This window comes from Furipterus horrens, unplaced genomic scaffold, assembly GCF_987537825.1.
Source record: "Furipterus horrens unplaced genomic scaffold, mFurHor1.1.pri manual_scaffold_2, whole genome shotgun sequence".
Lineage (NCBI taxonomy): Eukaryota > Metazoa > Chordata > Mammalia > Chiroptera > Furipteridae > Furipterus > Furipterus horrens.
Genome location: NW_028327172.1, coordinates 192,099,365 through 192,113,679, shown reverse-complemented (window position 1 = coordinate 192,113,679; position 14,315 = coordinate 192,099,365). Strand labels below are relative to the sequence as shown.

Below are 14,315 nucleotides of genomic sequence, written 5' to 3'. Positions count from 1 at the left end.
AGATTTACTTTTACAAAACCTATCTTAGCTGAACTGTTTTATCCATATTTTTATGATTGTTTAAAAAAAGTTATTATTTTTCTCATCTTGGTTCTTTATAACCAGTATGTAGATCTTTTATTTATTCTGTCACCAGCTTCTAGGGGTTCAGAGTTTATAAAGAGCCACATCTTGAAGGGATTCGAGATAGTGATTACTAATATTGTAGTTGTGTAGAGGCACAATTTAGTTTGCAACAATTAAGATTGATAAGCTCGCGTCTTTTTATAAATGGCTTTTTCCCATCCTAAAGACTGACATGAAATTGAGCTACACAAAACACCATTCATGAAAGAGCATCTTACACACAGATTTCGCCAATCAGCCTGATACCTTCAGGCTCATGTTCTTATAAACTAATCAAGACCTAATGAGGTTTTTAAAGAAAAGCAATACATTTTTATGTGCTTAAAAAAATTAGTATAATTTTATCCAAGTAGATGTTATATTGCCTTAGAGTTTATGGTATTTTTTAAGTGATGCTAATCAAGAAGATTGCTAGTCTTAATAAACACTTGCAAATTTAGAAGAAAAAATTTTTAAGTCTTGCAAATTTATTTCCTAGGACTCATAATCAATTAAGGAAAGTCTAACTATAAAATTCTCCAACTCCACATTGAGTCAATATAGAGAACTTTTGTTTTATTATTATTGAGGCCCACTGACCCTTTCAATAAGGACAATCAAGAGACACACTCAGTAGAGGTGCCATGATTCTATGGGCTAGACACAAGAGCTATCTGGTAGGGATGCTGTGGGTCCCCAGGGGCCATTCAGACAATCTGTCTTGCTAGATAGGTGCCAATTCGTCCCTTACCTTCACTAGCATTTCTCCTGAGGCCATTTAATGAGCTACATTGAGGAGGAAATGCAAATGCTTCCACTCAGTTACCTTTAAGATTAAGAACACATTTTATGAATATGATGCATTTTGTTAAATGAATACTCTTATCATTTATATAAAAGATGAGTTATGGGAGAGAAATAAGAAATGAGAGGAATTTAGTGCTAGAAGATTAAAGAGGGTTAGGGGTGTGTATGGCAAAGATATGCAACAGAAAGAAAGACCCCCCCCCCATTTGCTATTAGGAAGAGAAAGTAGCCCCATGGAAAAGAAGGATCAGACTTTGATAAAAAAATTTTAAATTTTTAATAAATAAAAAGGTGATATCTTTATGTGTTAAACAACTTATTTTGAGACTTTCACTCAGTATATTACAGATAACATACATTTTTTAGATATTGTACATAAGGTTCATAGATTATAGGGTTTTAGAATTGAGACAGTTCTAACCTATTACTAAGCCTTCATAGTTGATTGAATAATAATTTTCTTTCATTTATTTATTCAACAAAGTGCAGTGTGTCCCGTAGTCAGCTGTTTCAAGCAGAGGACATTTTTCCAAGAGAAGTATATCCCAATGGAAGATACTCTGAGCTGAGAGTCCGAAAAGCAGAGGTTGGAGTCCCTCCCTGCTCCTAACCAGCATCAGAGAGGGGGCTCTCTTGTCTCCTCTGAGCCTCTGTTTCCACCTTTATAAAACAGGGATAATATTAAATAGGGAAACAAATCTAAGAGCTTAGCAAGATATTTGCTTATAAAGCACTTCACAGGGCTCTAAACATTTTATTATGACAATGAAACAAGTCTGCAGTATTTGATAAAAGACAGGATAGGAAGGGGGCTAAGTTACAAATTAAAAACTAACAAGTAATCAAAGAGTCAAAGCTTCAGAAGGGAGACTTGAAAGCATGTGGCATGAATAATTAATAAACTGAATATTTTATCTGCAACAATGAACAACTTGTTTAGGTCAATGCTTTTGACTTTTACAGTCTTTTTTAAAGATAGATTATTTATTTATTTATGTATGTATGTATGTATGTATGTATGTAGGAAAGGGAAGGGAGGGGAAAAGAGAGAGAAACATCAATGTGTGAATCTCGCAAGTCCCCAGCTGGGGACCTGGCCCACAACCCAGGCATGAGCCCTGACCGGAAATCAAACCGGCAACCTTCTAGTTCACAGGCCAGCACTCCAGCCCTTGAGCCACACCAGCCAGGGCTAACTTTTATAATCTTTTAAAAGCCATTAAATCATTTCATCTCCAGGGCAAATCATTTCATTTCTGTTTTACAGAAAAGGACAGTCAAATGTATTAGAGACAAGCAAGGAGCCCACAGCTCATTATTGACAAATCCAGAACTATTAGGACATAATGAGCAGTCAGCATTTATTAAGCCCTTGCTGTGGGCCAAGTACAGTACCAATAATTTCACATGTGTCTGATCCTCCCAACAGCCCTATGAAGTAGATGGTACTGTTATCTTCACTTTACCAGTGAGTGGCAGAGCACAACATGAAGGGGATCTGACTAAACACCCTGTACCCGCCACCCACTGTGCTAGGCCGCCATATCTTTTGACTCGTGGTTTAAGGCTCTCTTCACAAGTATAAATAGGAAATTTTCTATTTGAAATGGAATGGCCTCTTAATGCTCTCATTGATTAAGAGTTTTCAACCAGCATGAAAATGGCAGTTATCTATAAATAGTCTATTTTTTTGAAAAAATATATTTTATTTATTGAGAGAGGGAAAAGGAGAGAGAAGGGGGGTACATCAGTGTGTGGTTGCCCCTCATGAACCCTCAACTGGGGACCTGGCCCGCAACACAGGCATGTGCCCTGACTGGGAATCAAACTGACAACCCTCTCTAGTTTGCAGGCCAGTGCTCAATCCACTGAGACACACCAGCCAGGGCAGGTTGTATTTGTTTTAACGACAGCTTTACTCTATGGATGTTAGAAATCTAGTGATAGGAGACTCAGGAAATAAGGGTACAATATAATTAATTATGCAGGCTCTTTCCCAACAAAAGACTGATATTGGCAACATTGAATTCCTTCACCTTGTCTAAAACACTCTTTAAGCCAAAACAATTATATTATTTATAGGACAGTTTGAGGATACCCACTGGGTGCAAAGATGCTGTAATAAGTACTGTGAATAATATAAAGCCCTGTTTGCAAAATGCAGGATAGAAAGTAAAATGTGCAAAGGAAAAGAATAGGTCATCAGGCCATAAGGTTCACACACATACACACACACAGATTTCCTCTAGCAATGGGTACCAAGAAAGGCTCTGATATAGAGGAATATGCATTTATTATAACTCAGATCATTTCCGGGAAGGTAAACCCTTGGTTATAATCCAAATCGGCCACTTTTCTGAATTCCTATATTTTCCTACATTGTAACTAATATTCTCCAGGTGTTTCATGGGTTGCTTAAAGGTACTGCAAAGACAAATGCTTTATAATTTTTATTTGTCAATATCTAGCACAGTATAAGATGTGGAACAACAGGTGCTCAATAAAATTCCATTGGTTAAGTTTCTTTTTTCTTTTGAGAGTTGCAGAATCTCTGATCAGACGTATAGTGCTATTGCACATGTGTTGCTCATTGCAAGTTTCAGATACAGCTGGGCTTACCTCTATTTTTTAAAAATTTCAATAATTATTTAAATTCAATAATTTATTGGGGTGACATTGGTTAATAAAATTATATAGGTTTCAAGTGTATAATACTCTACTACATCATCTGTATATTGTATTGTGTGTTAACCACCCAAAGTCAAGTCTCCTTCCATCACTAATCATCCCCTCTTTACATCTCTTCTACCTGCTCCCACCACCCTTTCCCTGTGGTCATCACCATACTGCTGTCTGTGTCCATGAGTTTTTGGGTTTTTTTGTTGTTGTCGTTTAATCTCTTCACCTTTTTTACTAGCGCCCTAACCCCCCTCACCCCTGACAGCTGTCAGTCTGATCTCTGTATCTGTAAGTCTGTTTCTTTACACCCCCCCTTTTTTTTTAATTTGAAGGGTGTTTTTTTACTGATTAAAGTTGAGAGCTCTTCCCAGAGTAGGCTAATTTAGACTGATACTTTAGATTTGTTAAGTGAATAATTGAAGGAAGGAATCCCCAGAGCCCACAGATTTAACCACATCCCTAATACTGCATACTTGCCTTTGGGAACTTTTCTGCTAGCCCGGCACACTGCTCAGCACCCGGCCTCTCTTCCCCAGGGAGAGGAAGTGACTCTGAGTCTGACTTGCCACATCGGAAGCTGCCTGATGTGAAGAAGGATGACATGTCTGCAAGGCGGACTTCTCATGGTGAGCCGAAATCAGCAGTGCCTTTTAACCAGTACCTCCCGAACAAAAGCAATCAGACAGCCTATGTCCCTGCTCCTCTGAGAAAGAAGAAAGCAGAGCGAGAGGAATATCGGAAGAGCTGGAGCACCGCCACCTCCCCGCTGGGAGGGGAGAGGCCCTTCAGGTAAGGCCCTCCTGTCCTGACGCGAGCACCAGTGGTGGAGCATCTACAGCTCCTGGGCACGAATTAGCTCAAATGACTGTTTCAGAACTTGGGTGTAAGATTACAAATGGAGTGGGCAGGACGGATCTTTGGAGAGTGATTGTGGTGCTGGAGTACCAGCTTTATGAAGCCACCTAGGACAGTGCTTGGCATACAGTAGGTATTCAACAAATACTTATCTAACCAGCAGATTTTTTAAAAAACCAGTCCTGTTGACAAAACGTCGAGAACAGATTCGTTATCCATGTCCTTCCGTGGAGACTGCCTGACTCCCACTCCTGTTAGATTCGGTGCAGAAAGACTTGTCTTTATGCAAAAAGACATTTTTTATTGAGATGCATGCTTATCTAGGCACAAGCTCAAGTATGTAAGGGAAGCAAGGAACATGCTTCAGAATGACATGTAGAATCTCCTACTCAATGAAAGATACATTGGAGTGCTTCTCCCGTTAAAGTGTTTTTCCTAATCTCTGATTATGTTTTTCTTCTTTCACTTACTCAGCAAGTATTTATTGAGCATCTACTACATAGTAGGTGCTGTCTTTTAGGAATTGGGGACCCAATAGTAAATAAGATAGAGTCCCTGCCTTCAGGAACCTTATAGTCCAATAAGAGAAACTCATAGTCCAGTCTAATACTTTCACCAAAAACCCTCTGATCATTGCATGGTTATTTCTAATAGTCTACCTTTATTATCTATGGTTTTCCATTGAACAAGCATTTTATTAGAAGTTTTAATTATTGAACAAATAATGGTATTTGCCCTTCAATATCAATTTTGAAATAGCTCTTAATCAATGTTGAGATTATGATGCGTTGTGTTAATTAACAAATGACTACATTTAATTTTTGTTACATTGCCAGGATCATATTGCATGCTATAACTTCTTTAAAAAGTGGAAATTAATACCAGAATGACCAGATGATGACATGTGGTCTACTCCCCAGGCCAGTCTATTAGTTTGGTAAACCATATTGTCCAACTCACTAGCTATCCTGAAACAATAGAGGAAGAGGGAAGTGAAGCGGGGTCTCCTTGTGAAGAGAAGGAACCAGCTGGCCAGATGGATCCTGATGGGAAGCCTTCTGATGGTGGGTTAGAATTACCCACTGGCAGTGGTAAGGAGCAGCCTCCTGCAGAGGGGGCTGCGGTAGCAACAGCTCCCAAGTCGGAAGAAAAAGATGCTGCTGAAATCCAAAAGCGCAGAAGGCTAGAGCAAGCTGGGATCAAGGTCATGCCAGCAGCACAGCGCTTTGCCAGGTTAGCTCTGCAGGCCAAGGGCTGGTCTGGCTGGCTTTGTGCATGCCTGGGGTTGGAATCTGTCTGGAGTGTTGGAGTTTCCATCCTTTCCCTACTCCCTGCTTTTCGCTTTTCATTGCATCACTATTCCCTACTTGGAGCAACTGGAAATAGCGAATAGTCTCTGCTTACGTTGTTGGTTACTTTAAATGAAGGCAAAGTGTAAGCTTCTTGCTGCTTGATTAGACCTTGTCCTAGTCAAGAATTGTGGTCAGTCATTTGTGGGCTGGATTTACCTAGCAATAACATTTTATTTTTCAATGGTTTATGGCCTGTTGATTTTCACACTACTCCTAAATGGCTCTTATCTTCCTTTACACATCACTAGAAAATAATTCCTTTGAAATGGGGAGCACTCTCTTTAGAAAGAGTGGCTGGCTTACAAAAATCCACTTACTTCCTTTGTCCCAAGGGAGCAGCAAGAAAGACTGGGTTTATTTGACTCCTTTTCTAAGGCATGTTGATTCAAAAACAAAGAATGGAGTAATTACTTCTCTTAATTGTAACAAAGGCACTAGTATACAGTGCTGATGGCTTCATATTACAAGTGAGATGGAGACTTTCAGCAATCAAAGGCACAGAAAATTATAGTTTTACAGTTTTAGGTGGTGTGTTTGAGAAGCTGGTTAATTTTTCTCATATAATAACCACAAAGATCCTAACAAATAATAGTGAGACCAAAACTTATTGGACAAATTGGAGTTTGACAGTCGAAATTCCTCTGCCACTTGCTGTTCCATTTAATTCTGAGACAGGCAACATACCCATTTTCAAGCAGGGTAAACTGAGGATCAGTGATAGGAAGTGACATCCAGGTCTCCCGGCTGGTTACTGCTGGCCTGATGGTCAGATGCAGAGATTGTGATCCTAGTACCATGTCTGCCTCCCACACATGTCATGGCACATTTTCCATTTCTCTGTACAATTCCATATGTAGTTATTGCTGTGGTCTAAGTCTTAAATGAAAGTCCCAGGACTGATTTCTATAGATTTCATTTTAGAGTAACTTTGCATTGATTAAAAAAACAAAACAAATCAGAAAAACAAGGAGATATTTCTTCCCTGTCCATGGTATTCCTAAACATACATTTGCTTCTAGAAAACTCTAACATAAAATCGTACATATGTTAAAAGCAGCTCTCTGAGCTTTGGAAATAAGGAAGAGTAATGTGGTAAAAGCCTTAAACACAAAAACAAATTTTGTCTCAGAGACCTTGTGAGACATATTTTTTCCACATAATTTGAGCATCTACTTGTATGAAAGAGCAGGCTAGATACTGAGAACACAAAACTGAATAATATCTCCTTCCCATGCACCATTTTTCAGGCTGGTCCTGTTTCTGTCTTCAAATCGGGGGCCCAGTGAAAGTAGGTCATAAGTGATACAAGTGACAATATGATTTATTTAAAAACTTAATGTCCTTGACATATACCTTCATTTTAATAACATCTATGAAGCCTTTAAGCTAAAATGTGCCAAAGACACCATCATTTTTATTTTTTTCTGTTTTATGCTTTTTAAAAATTGCCACTCCCTTGTTTAAAAAAAAAATCTTGTCTTTGAAAATTGATTATTCCATGATTACTAATATGGTTGACTATCATATTATGTGTATTGGACACTTAGGTTTATTCTTCCATAAATTGTCTCATATTCTTTGACACTTTTATTCCTTTTTTTAAAAAAATTATTTTATTGTGATAAGAACACTCAGCATGAGAATTCCCTTCTAAACAAAATTTTAACCATACAATTCAGTATTGTTAACTCTAGATACAGTGCTATGCACCAGATCTCTAGAATTTATTCTTCCTGCTTAACTACAACTGTGCTCATTGATTAGCAACTACCCATTTCCCCCTCCCCCAGCCCCTAGTAATGACCCTTCCACCCTCTGATTCTATGGATTTGACTCTTAGGCACTTCTTATGAATGGATTATATAATATTTTTTCTTCTGTGACTAACTTATTTATTTTAGCATAAGGTCCTCAAGGTTCATCCATGCTGTCATAGATTACAGAATTGCCTTCTTTTTAAAGGCTGAATAGTATTCCATGTTTTCTTTCTTTATTCATCTGTTGTCAGTGGCCCTTTAGGTTGTTTTCATGTCTTGGCCATTGTGAATAGTGCTGCAGTGAGCATGGGAGTGCTAATATCTCTTCGGGATCCTGATTTAAATTCTTTTGTAAAAATACCTAGAATTGGGATTCCTGAATCATATGGTAGTTCTATTTTTAATTTTTTTTTTTTTTTTGAGAAACCTCCATATCATCTTTAGAGTATTCCAAAGAGTACAGAAAGATGAGTGGGAAGTGACATTAAGCTAACTCTGCATGCCCAGGAATCATGGTGACATAGGGAAAGAAGAGTTCGGGCAAAGTCTGGGAATTCCTCTCAGTAACTGGGAGCTTTATTTTCTAATAAACCATTGAGCTCTTTTATGACAACATGACTCTGTGTACAAACCAGAACCACGGTTAATTTACAAATGTAATTCTGATTGATGAACATTATATTTACGTGGTAATTTTTACTCCTGTCCATATTTCCTGTTATCTGGCTTACTTTTTACATATGTTGCCCAACTTAGGTCTATTAAGCGGCGATTTGCAGGTCAATTCATGCCATCACACCCTAGATCATCCGCTTTAACATTTAAAGTTGGGTTCAGGAAAAATTACACATATTCCCGGAGAATGTCCCCAATAGTAGTGTGACACAGCTGCGCCAAACACACAGAATTCATTTCTTAGTCCAATTTCCAGCTGTTAGTGCTCTCATAAAGATTTTATACATACCGTGCCACTTGCCTGACATATGTGTCTCTGCCACTTACTTTGGCAGGCCACAGCAGAACTGAGAGTCATTCTAAGTTGATCCACATTTGGGATCCTGCTTTTAAGGTGGCAGAAAATAACTTGAATGAGATGCCTATCATGAAGAAGAAAAGGATTCTTGTTGTCTAGAAAATATGAATATAAAATATTTAAATATGCTGATGTCTCTTAAAACATTTTAACTTTTGTCTCCTGTCTTTGCCATCCAGATGAATTCTGGCCACCGCATATCTGAACTCACTAAGGGGCACACGTTATTTCTTTCTCCCATTTTTTAGCTGGGAAAGTCTGTGTTTGTAGAGATGGGTGAGTGTAGAGGCATGACTTTACTTTTTAGACTGTTTTTCCTGTTGATGTCATTCTTTCCCAAGTATTCTCAAGCACCTCCTTATATTATTTTTAACTCTATATATAAAAAGGAGGAAAGGTGCATGGTATTCCATTTTCACATGAGTTTAGAAGCCTGGGAGTCCCACGCTTCCTGTCAAACAATCTATTAGGAAGTATCTTAGCATCAAGAGACAGAAAGTAGGGCTTCTTAATAAATGTGTGGAATTTAATCTTTATGAAAGTTGCCATTGAAGTAAAAAGCATATAAGCCACTTTTTCTTCTCTTTTAGTTTATGACTCAGTTAGCTTAATTACCTCCCAAATATGAGACTCTGCTAAAGAAGCCAAGATTTCTGTTTTTAAGGGGATAAAATAAGAACCAAGATTCACTTCCCCTGAATTAAAATACTGTGGAGATTTGAGTTCTCTGACTTGGTGTTTCCCATTGGAGAAGTAAACTTTTTCTGAACTGAATTATAGGTTTCACGTGATTGTACTTCTTTTCTAATTGTTTTCATATGTTTCAGCACTCAGTATTTTCTGCTAGTCTGTGGATCTTCTCAACCACGTAGTAATTAATTACAGAGGGGAAAGAACCTCTGAGGAACAATAGACATTTTAAAAGTTTTTAGAGGAAGAGCAGACACAGCTAAGGGCCAGACATGTGTTTCTCTCCGTCCCTCCTTACCAGATGCCCATGTTGCTGGCTTGCTGAGCAGACCCTCGGGGATCAGGAACCAGGCAGATGTATAACTTGCAGGAACTTTTGTGATTCTGGATGGAGCGGCCCTGTTTGGACTCTGGGTGAAACAGGGATGTTTTCGGTGTTGCCCGTGACATTCCCCGGAGGCCTAACAGGCTTTTCTGGAGAGCCCAGTTTCTTTGAATAGAACAAACTGACTGCCAGTCTGAGCTGGTTGCTTGTGTGTTGCCAAGTCAAAGGGAGTGAAAGAAAATGCCAGCTCTTCCTCGGTTTAAAGCATTATCTCATTCACTTTGAAATATATAAGCCTCGGAAACTTTGAGACAAGAGCTTTGTCTTCACCCTCACCTGCTTGGAGCCCAAGATCTCTGCTACCAAGATAGCCTTACTTGTTTTAGATGAAGCTGGACAGGGTTGCCAGGGTGGAGGCAGGGCTTGGCATTTCCCATTCACGTTGAAATGTGTTCACTCTAAGTGAAGCAGTGAGCTGTGCCCACGGGGCCTCCTCTTCTGCCCAAAGCAACTCATCTATGAATGACTTAGAAAAAAATTAAAGTGCCAAAACTTCCCATGAATATCAAGCCAGACAGCCTGAATCTGCCCCTTAAATTGACTTAATTTACCGAAGTACGAAGCTAGAATCTCAACATTTTCCTCTGCAAAGTAGGTACCAGAATTCTCATCCTGCATTTTGTTATCATGAAAGTTAGTAAATCTGGCAGGTACTAGCTGTTCAGGGAGTTGTAATTATTGAAAAATAAAGTAGATTGTACTGAAGCTTTACAATAGACTGCCCTTAAGGTCCTTCAGGGGAAAAAGAAAAGCACCTTATAAAAAGTCACTTAAATATTTTGATAACTAGACACCTGTGAACACAATTGTATATATCTACCTGGTACATATGATTTATTGCTTCATGACCAACAGTGCCAGCCCTGAATTAGTGTTATTATTATTTTTTCTTTCCCTGAGTCTACCTTAAAGCTCTGAATTTACAGGATTCCAGCAATTAGTGGAAAACCAGTCTCTGTGGCCAGTGGGGAGGGACTGGCTTTAAGTGGCCAGTGATACGGAAAACTTTCTCCCCCATCCCTTTTTTGAAGTCCACATATCTAAATTGAGATCATTTGAAGTGAGTCCTGCCATGCTGGGCATTTAGCCTAAAAAGGAACACCCCGGGGAATTTGTAGTCTGGCTGGGCTCACATGAGGCAAAAGGTACCAGATTCCCTCTGCTGAAATTGGCATCACAGATTGGCATGGCCATTTGCATAACTGCATATGTTTTATTCCAAAGAATTCTGCCTGAGTTGGGGGAGATTGAAACCCAGGACCCCTGGCCATGAAATAGAAAGAATGCTACTCATGGACTTAAGAGGTTCAAGCTAGGGGTCTGCTCCCATACTGGCATTGGAGTTGGATCAGCAGAGATGAGATAATGAGTGTGAAAGCCCTTGTACACTGTAAAGTGCTGTGCAAGCATGGTAAGGTATGATTAGCTAGCATTCTACTTTCATTAATCCTGGCAGAACATTGTTCTCTGTAACCAGCAATGCAAATCACTGCTCCATTCTAAGCACAACTCACAGGATCCTTTTATTTAGCAACCAAAATACTTCTCTTTCCATAGTAATGATAATCCCTTAATTTTTGTATGATGCTCTGCTTTCAGTGCGGTTTCTGCCCTGGTCATTTGTTTAATGAATAGCACAGTGGTTAAGGACAGGACTTCTGGAGCCAGATGGCCTGGGTTTGAATTTTAACTTGTGCTCTGAGGCTTTGACCTTGGGCAAATTTCTTAACATGATCTGAGTTTTCACTTTACAAAATGGGGATGCTAGTAATGGTAACATTGCAGGATTAGTATTAGGGTTTAATGAATTAACACTAAGAAGAAACTTTAGCACATAGTGTGCCCTCAATAACTGTTACTTTCTTTGTCTTCATCAATGTGCTTTTTAAGTAATGCCTTTTAATAAAACTTTTTATTGTAGTTTTTCCATTACCATGTATAGTCCCCTTATGTTCACCATCCTCCTTGCAATCACTGTTGTCTGTCCATGAGTCCTTTTTTGTTCTTGCTTGATCCCTGCAACCTCTAACCTCCCTGCCCCAATTGCTGTCATCCTGCTCTATATCTATGAGTCTGTGTCTGTTTTGCTTGTTAGTTCAGATTGTTCATTAGGTTCCACATATAAGTGAAATCATACAATATTTGTCTTCCTCTGACTGGCTTATTTCACTTAGCATAATTCTCTAGGTCCATCCATGCTGTTGCAAAGGGTAAAATTTTCTTCTTTTTTACAGCTGAGTAATGTTCCATTTTGTAAATGTCCCGTAGTTGCTTTATCCACTCATCTCTACCGATGGACATTGGGCTGCTTCCATATCTTGGCTGTTGTAAATAATGCTGCAATGAACATAGGGGTGCTTATGTTCCTTAGAATAAGTGTTTTGGATTCCTTCTGATATATTCCCAGAAGTGGGATCACTGGGTCAAAAGCAGACCTATTTTTAATTTTTTGAAGTGTCTCCATACTGCTTTTCATGTCAACCAGCACCTGTTGGCACTGGACCGACACATTGGCAGAGGAGGCAGGAAGGAGTGTGAGCACAGTCCACGGCGGGCCAGCAGGACACTGAGAGCCGGTGTGCAACACCAAGGGCAGGGCTTCATATTTCATGAAATAAATTTATGTAGGGAGGAAAGTGCCACCAACCACCTCTCAATAGCACATTTAAAAATTTTATGGAGAACAATAGTCAGCAGTGAGAAGGAGTTTTCTGGGCACGGCTAATGATGATTTGATTTTCCAAAAGTCAGATGGAGTGAGGGCCTGCTGTGGTCCTAGGACGATGACCTCCTCTGGAGCAGTGTGGGGCAGGGCACCAACAGCAGGCCACCTGGCTGACCAGAGAACACAGCATTTCACTACTCATTTTACTCTGAGCCAGGCTAATCCCCCCGTCTTCATTTCTGCGATGAGTTGTCCTTTGAGGATGAAGAACTTACCCTTAATACTCTCTCAGAAATCGGATACAAAGTAGGTGAACTTTCTTTAGAAATCAAAATATTTTATTTACTTATCATCTTTATGAACTGAGATGATAATAAATGACTTTTAAAAACTTTTAACAAGTATGAATACCTAGAAATAAGGTGATCATATGAGTAAGGGGAGAGGAGTTTATACAAATATCAGCGAGGCACAATGCACTGTATTTCCACCACACTCACCTCCAACAAAAACAAAAAACAAAGTAAAGTGAAAATATCCTGATACTCTACCAGTAAACTACATTTCTTTAAGAACTTAATGTTTGGGACCCTCAAGATATTTTTTCAAAATAGAAATAACCCAATGTAATAATGATTAAGCCATTCTGTGAAAATGTCTTCCCTGGCATCCAGCACATGACAGAGAGCTGGTGATGGAGAGTCATGGGGGTAGAAGTTGGAAGAGAGGGGTTGCTGATGGGAGGGTGTGAGGCAGGGTAGCCTCTCGTGCCTTCGATCCATCCTGTGAATGGTCATAAGCACTTCCAGACATTTCAGGTTAGCTCAGCTCTGCTGAAAGACCTTCCTTATGCCTTGCAACCTGGTACATATCCTAGATGTGCTATCACATAGCTGCATTCATTAGCTTTCCCCAAAATCAGTGTCTTGGTAGCTCAGGTTTTTGCCCTGTCAGTCAAAAACAAATTGAGTACCTATTTGGTCATTACTAAGGTGCTAAAGAAGAGTGAACAAGAGCGGAAAGTGAACAACAGTAAAAAGCTTCCTACTCTTCCAAATTTGTTGAAAAGAATTGGGATTGTCACTTTCAGAGCCATTTAGGAGGACCCTGCTTTTCTGATGCTGGTGGACCCTGTAAATTAAATGAATTTTTAGTGTTGCTAGTAGCTGGCTAAATTCAAAATTTTAAAACCCACACTAACTATGGTGCAACTCTGGACTAAAATAGTAAACCGATGTCATCTAAACTAACGATATTGAGAAGACCTTTCACTAACAACACAGTTGCCTATATGGAGATGGGGATTTAAAAAAATTTTTTGGTCTGATCACATATGGAGTTTCATTTAATTTTGCTCTATCAGTCAAAAGCAATTAAGTGATGAGAAAGAAGCTGTTTGTGATATTATGCTTCGGAAAGAAAACCCTTTCCTGACCCACCGACGTGGCAAGACATCCAAGTCAGAAGAGGAAGTTGCGTGTCGACTGCCTGACCTTGAGAAAGATGACTTTGCTGCGAGGAAAGCCAGGATGAACCAGACCAAGCCAATGGTGTCATTGAATCAGCTCCTCTATGGGCCTTACCCGAAAAAAGATGCAGAGAAATCAGAGAGCAGCAAACAGCTTCCAAAGGGAATCTCGGAAAAGAAAAGTCTAGAATATAAAAGGTGTGCACTGTGTGTGTGGAGTGTAAGAGAGAGATAACATAACTAAGTAAAAGCAATTTGTATCCTAGCCCTCCCCACTTATTCCGCTCTTCCCTGCCTCAGTTATGTATAATTGGTAATGGTGGTTTATTCTGAGGTAGAATTCCAGGTATTCAATCTCCCTGAATGCAATGGCAGAGAGTGAAAAAGATCACGCCCCAAATAGGGTTGAATTCACCAAATAAACTTGGTTGTGCTGTATCTGGGCCCATTACCACATATAGACACTGGTGTCATAGACTGGCATTATTGGCACAAATAGGCATGTACCATTGCTATCAG

At 39.4% G+C, this 14,315-nt stretch overlaps 1 protein-coding gene across 11 annotated transcripts in view; it reads left to right on the top strand.

The window, feature by feature from the left end:
• Window positions 1-14,315, top strand: part of LIMCH1 (LIM and calponin homology domains 1) — a 315,733-nt gene that overhangs the window by 233,092 nt on the left and 68,326 nt on the right. For 9 of the 11 annotated variants that reach the window (XM_090266945.1, XM_090266943.1, XM_090266944.1 and 6 more), the window contains one exon: window positions 4,128-4,380. In XM_090266945.1, coding sequence (XP_090123071.1) covers window positions 4,128-4,380 — 253 coding nt within the window. Of the gene's footprint in view, window positions 1-4,127; window positions 4,381-5,409; window positions 5,680-13,691; window positions 13,995-14,315 lie in introns of all 11 variants that reach the window. The other 2 variants (XM_090266941.1, XM_090266942.1) reach the window with 1 other exon arrangement.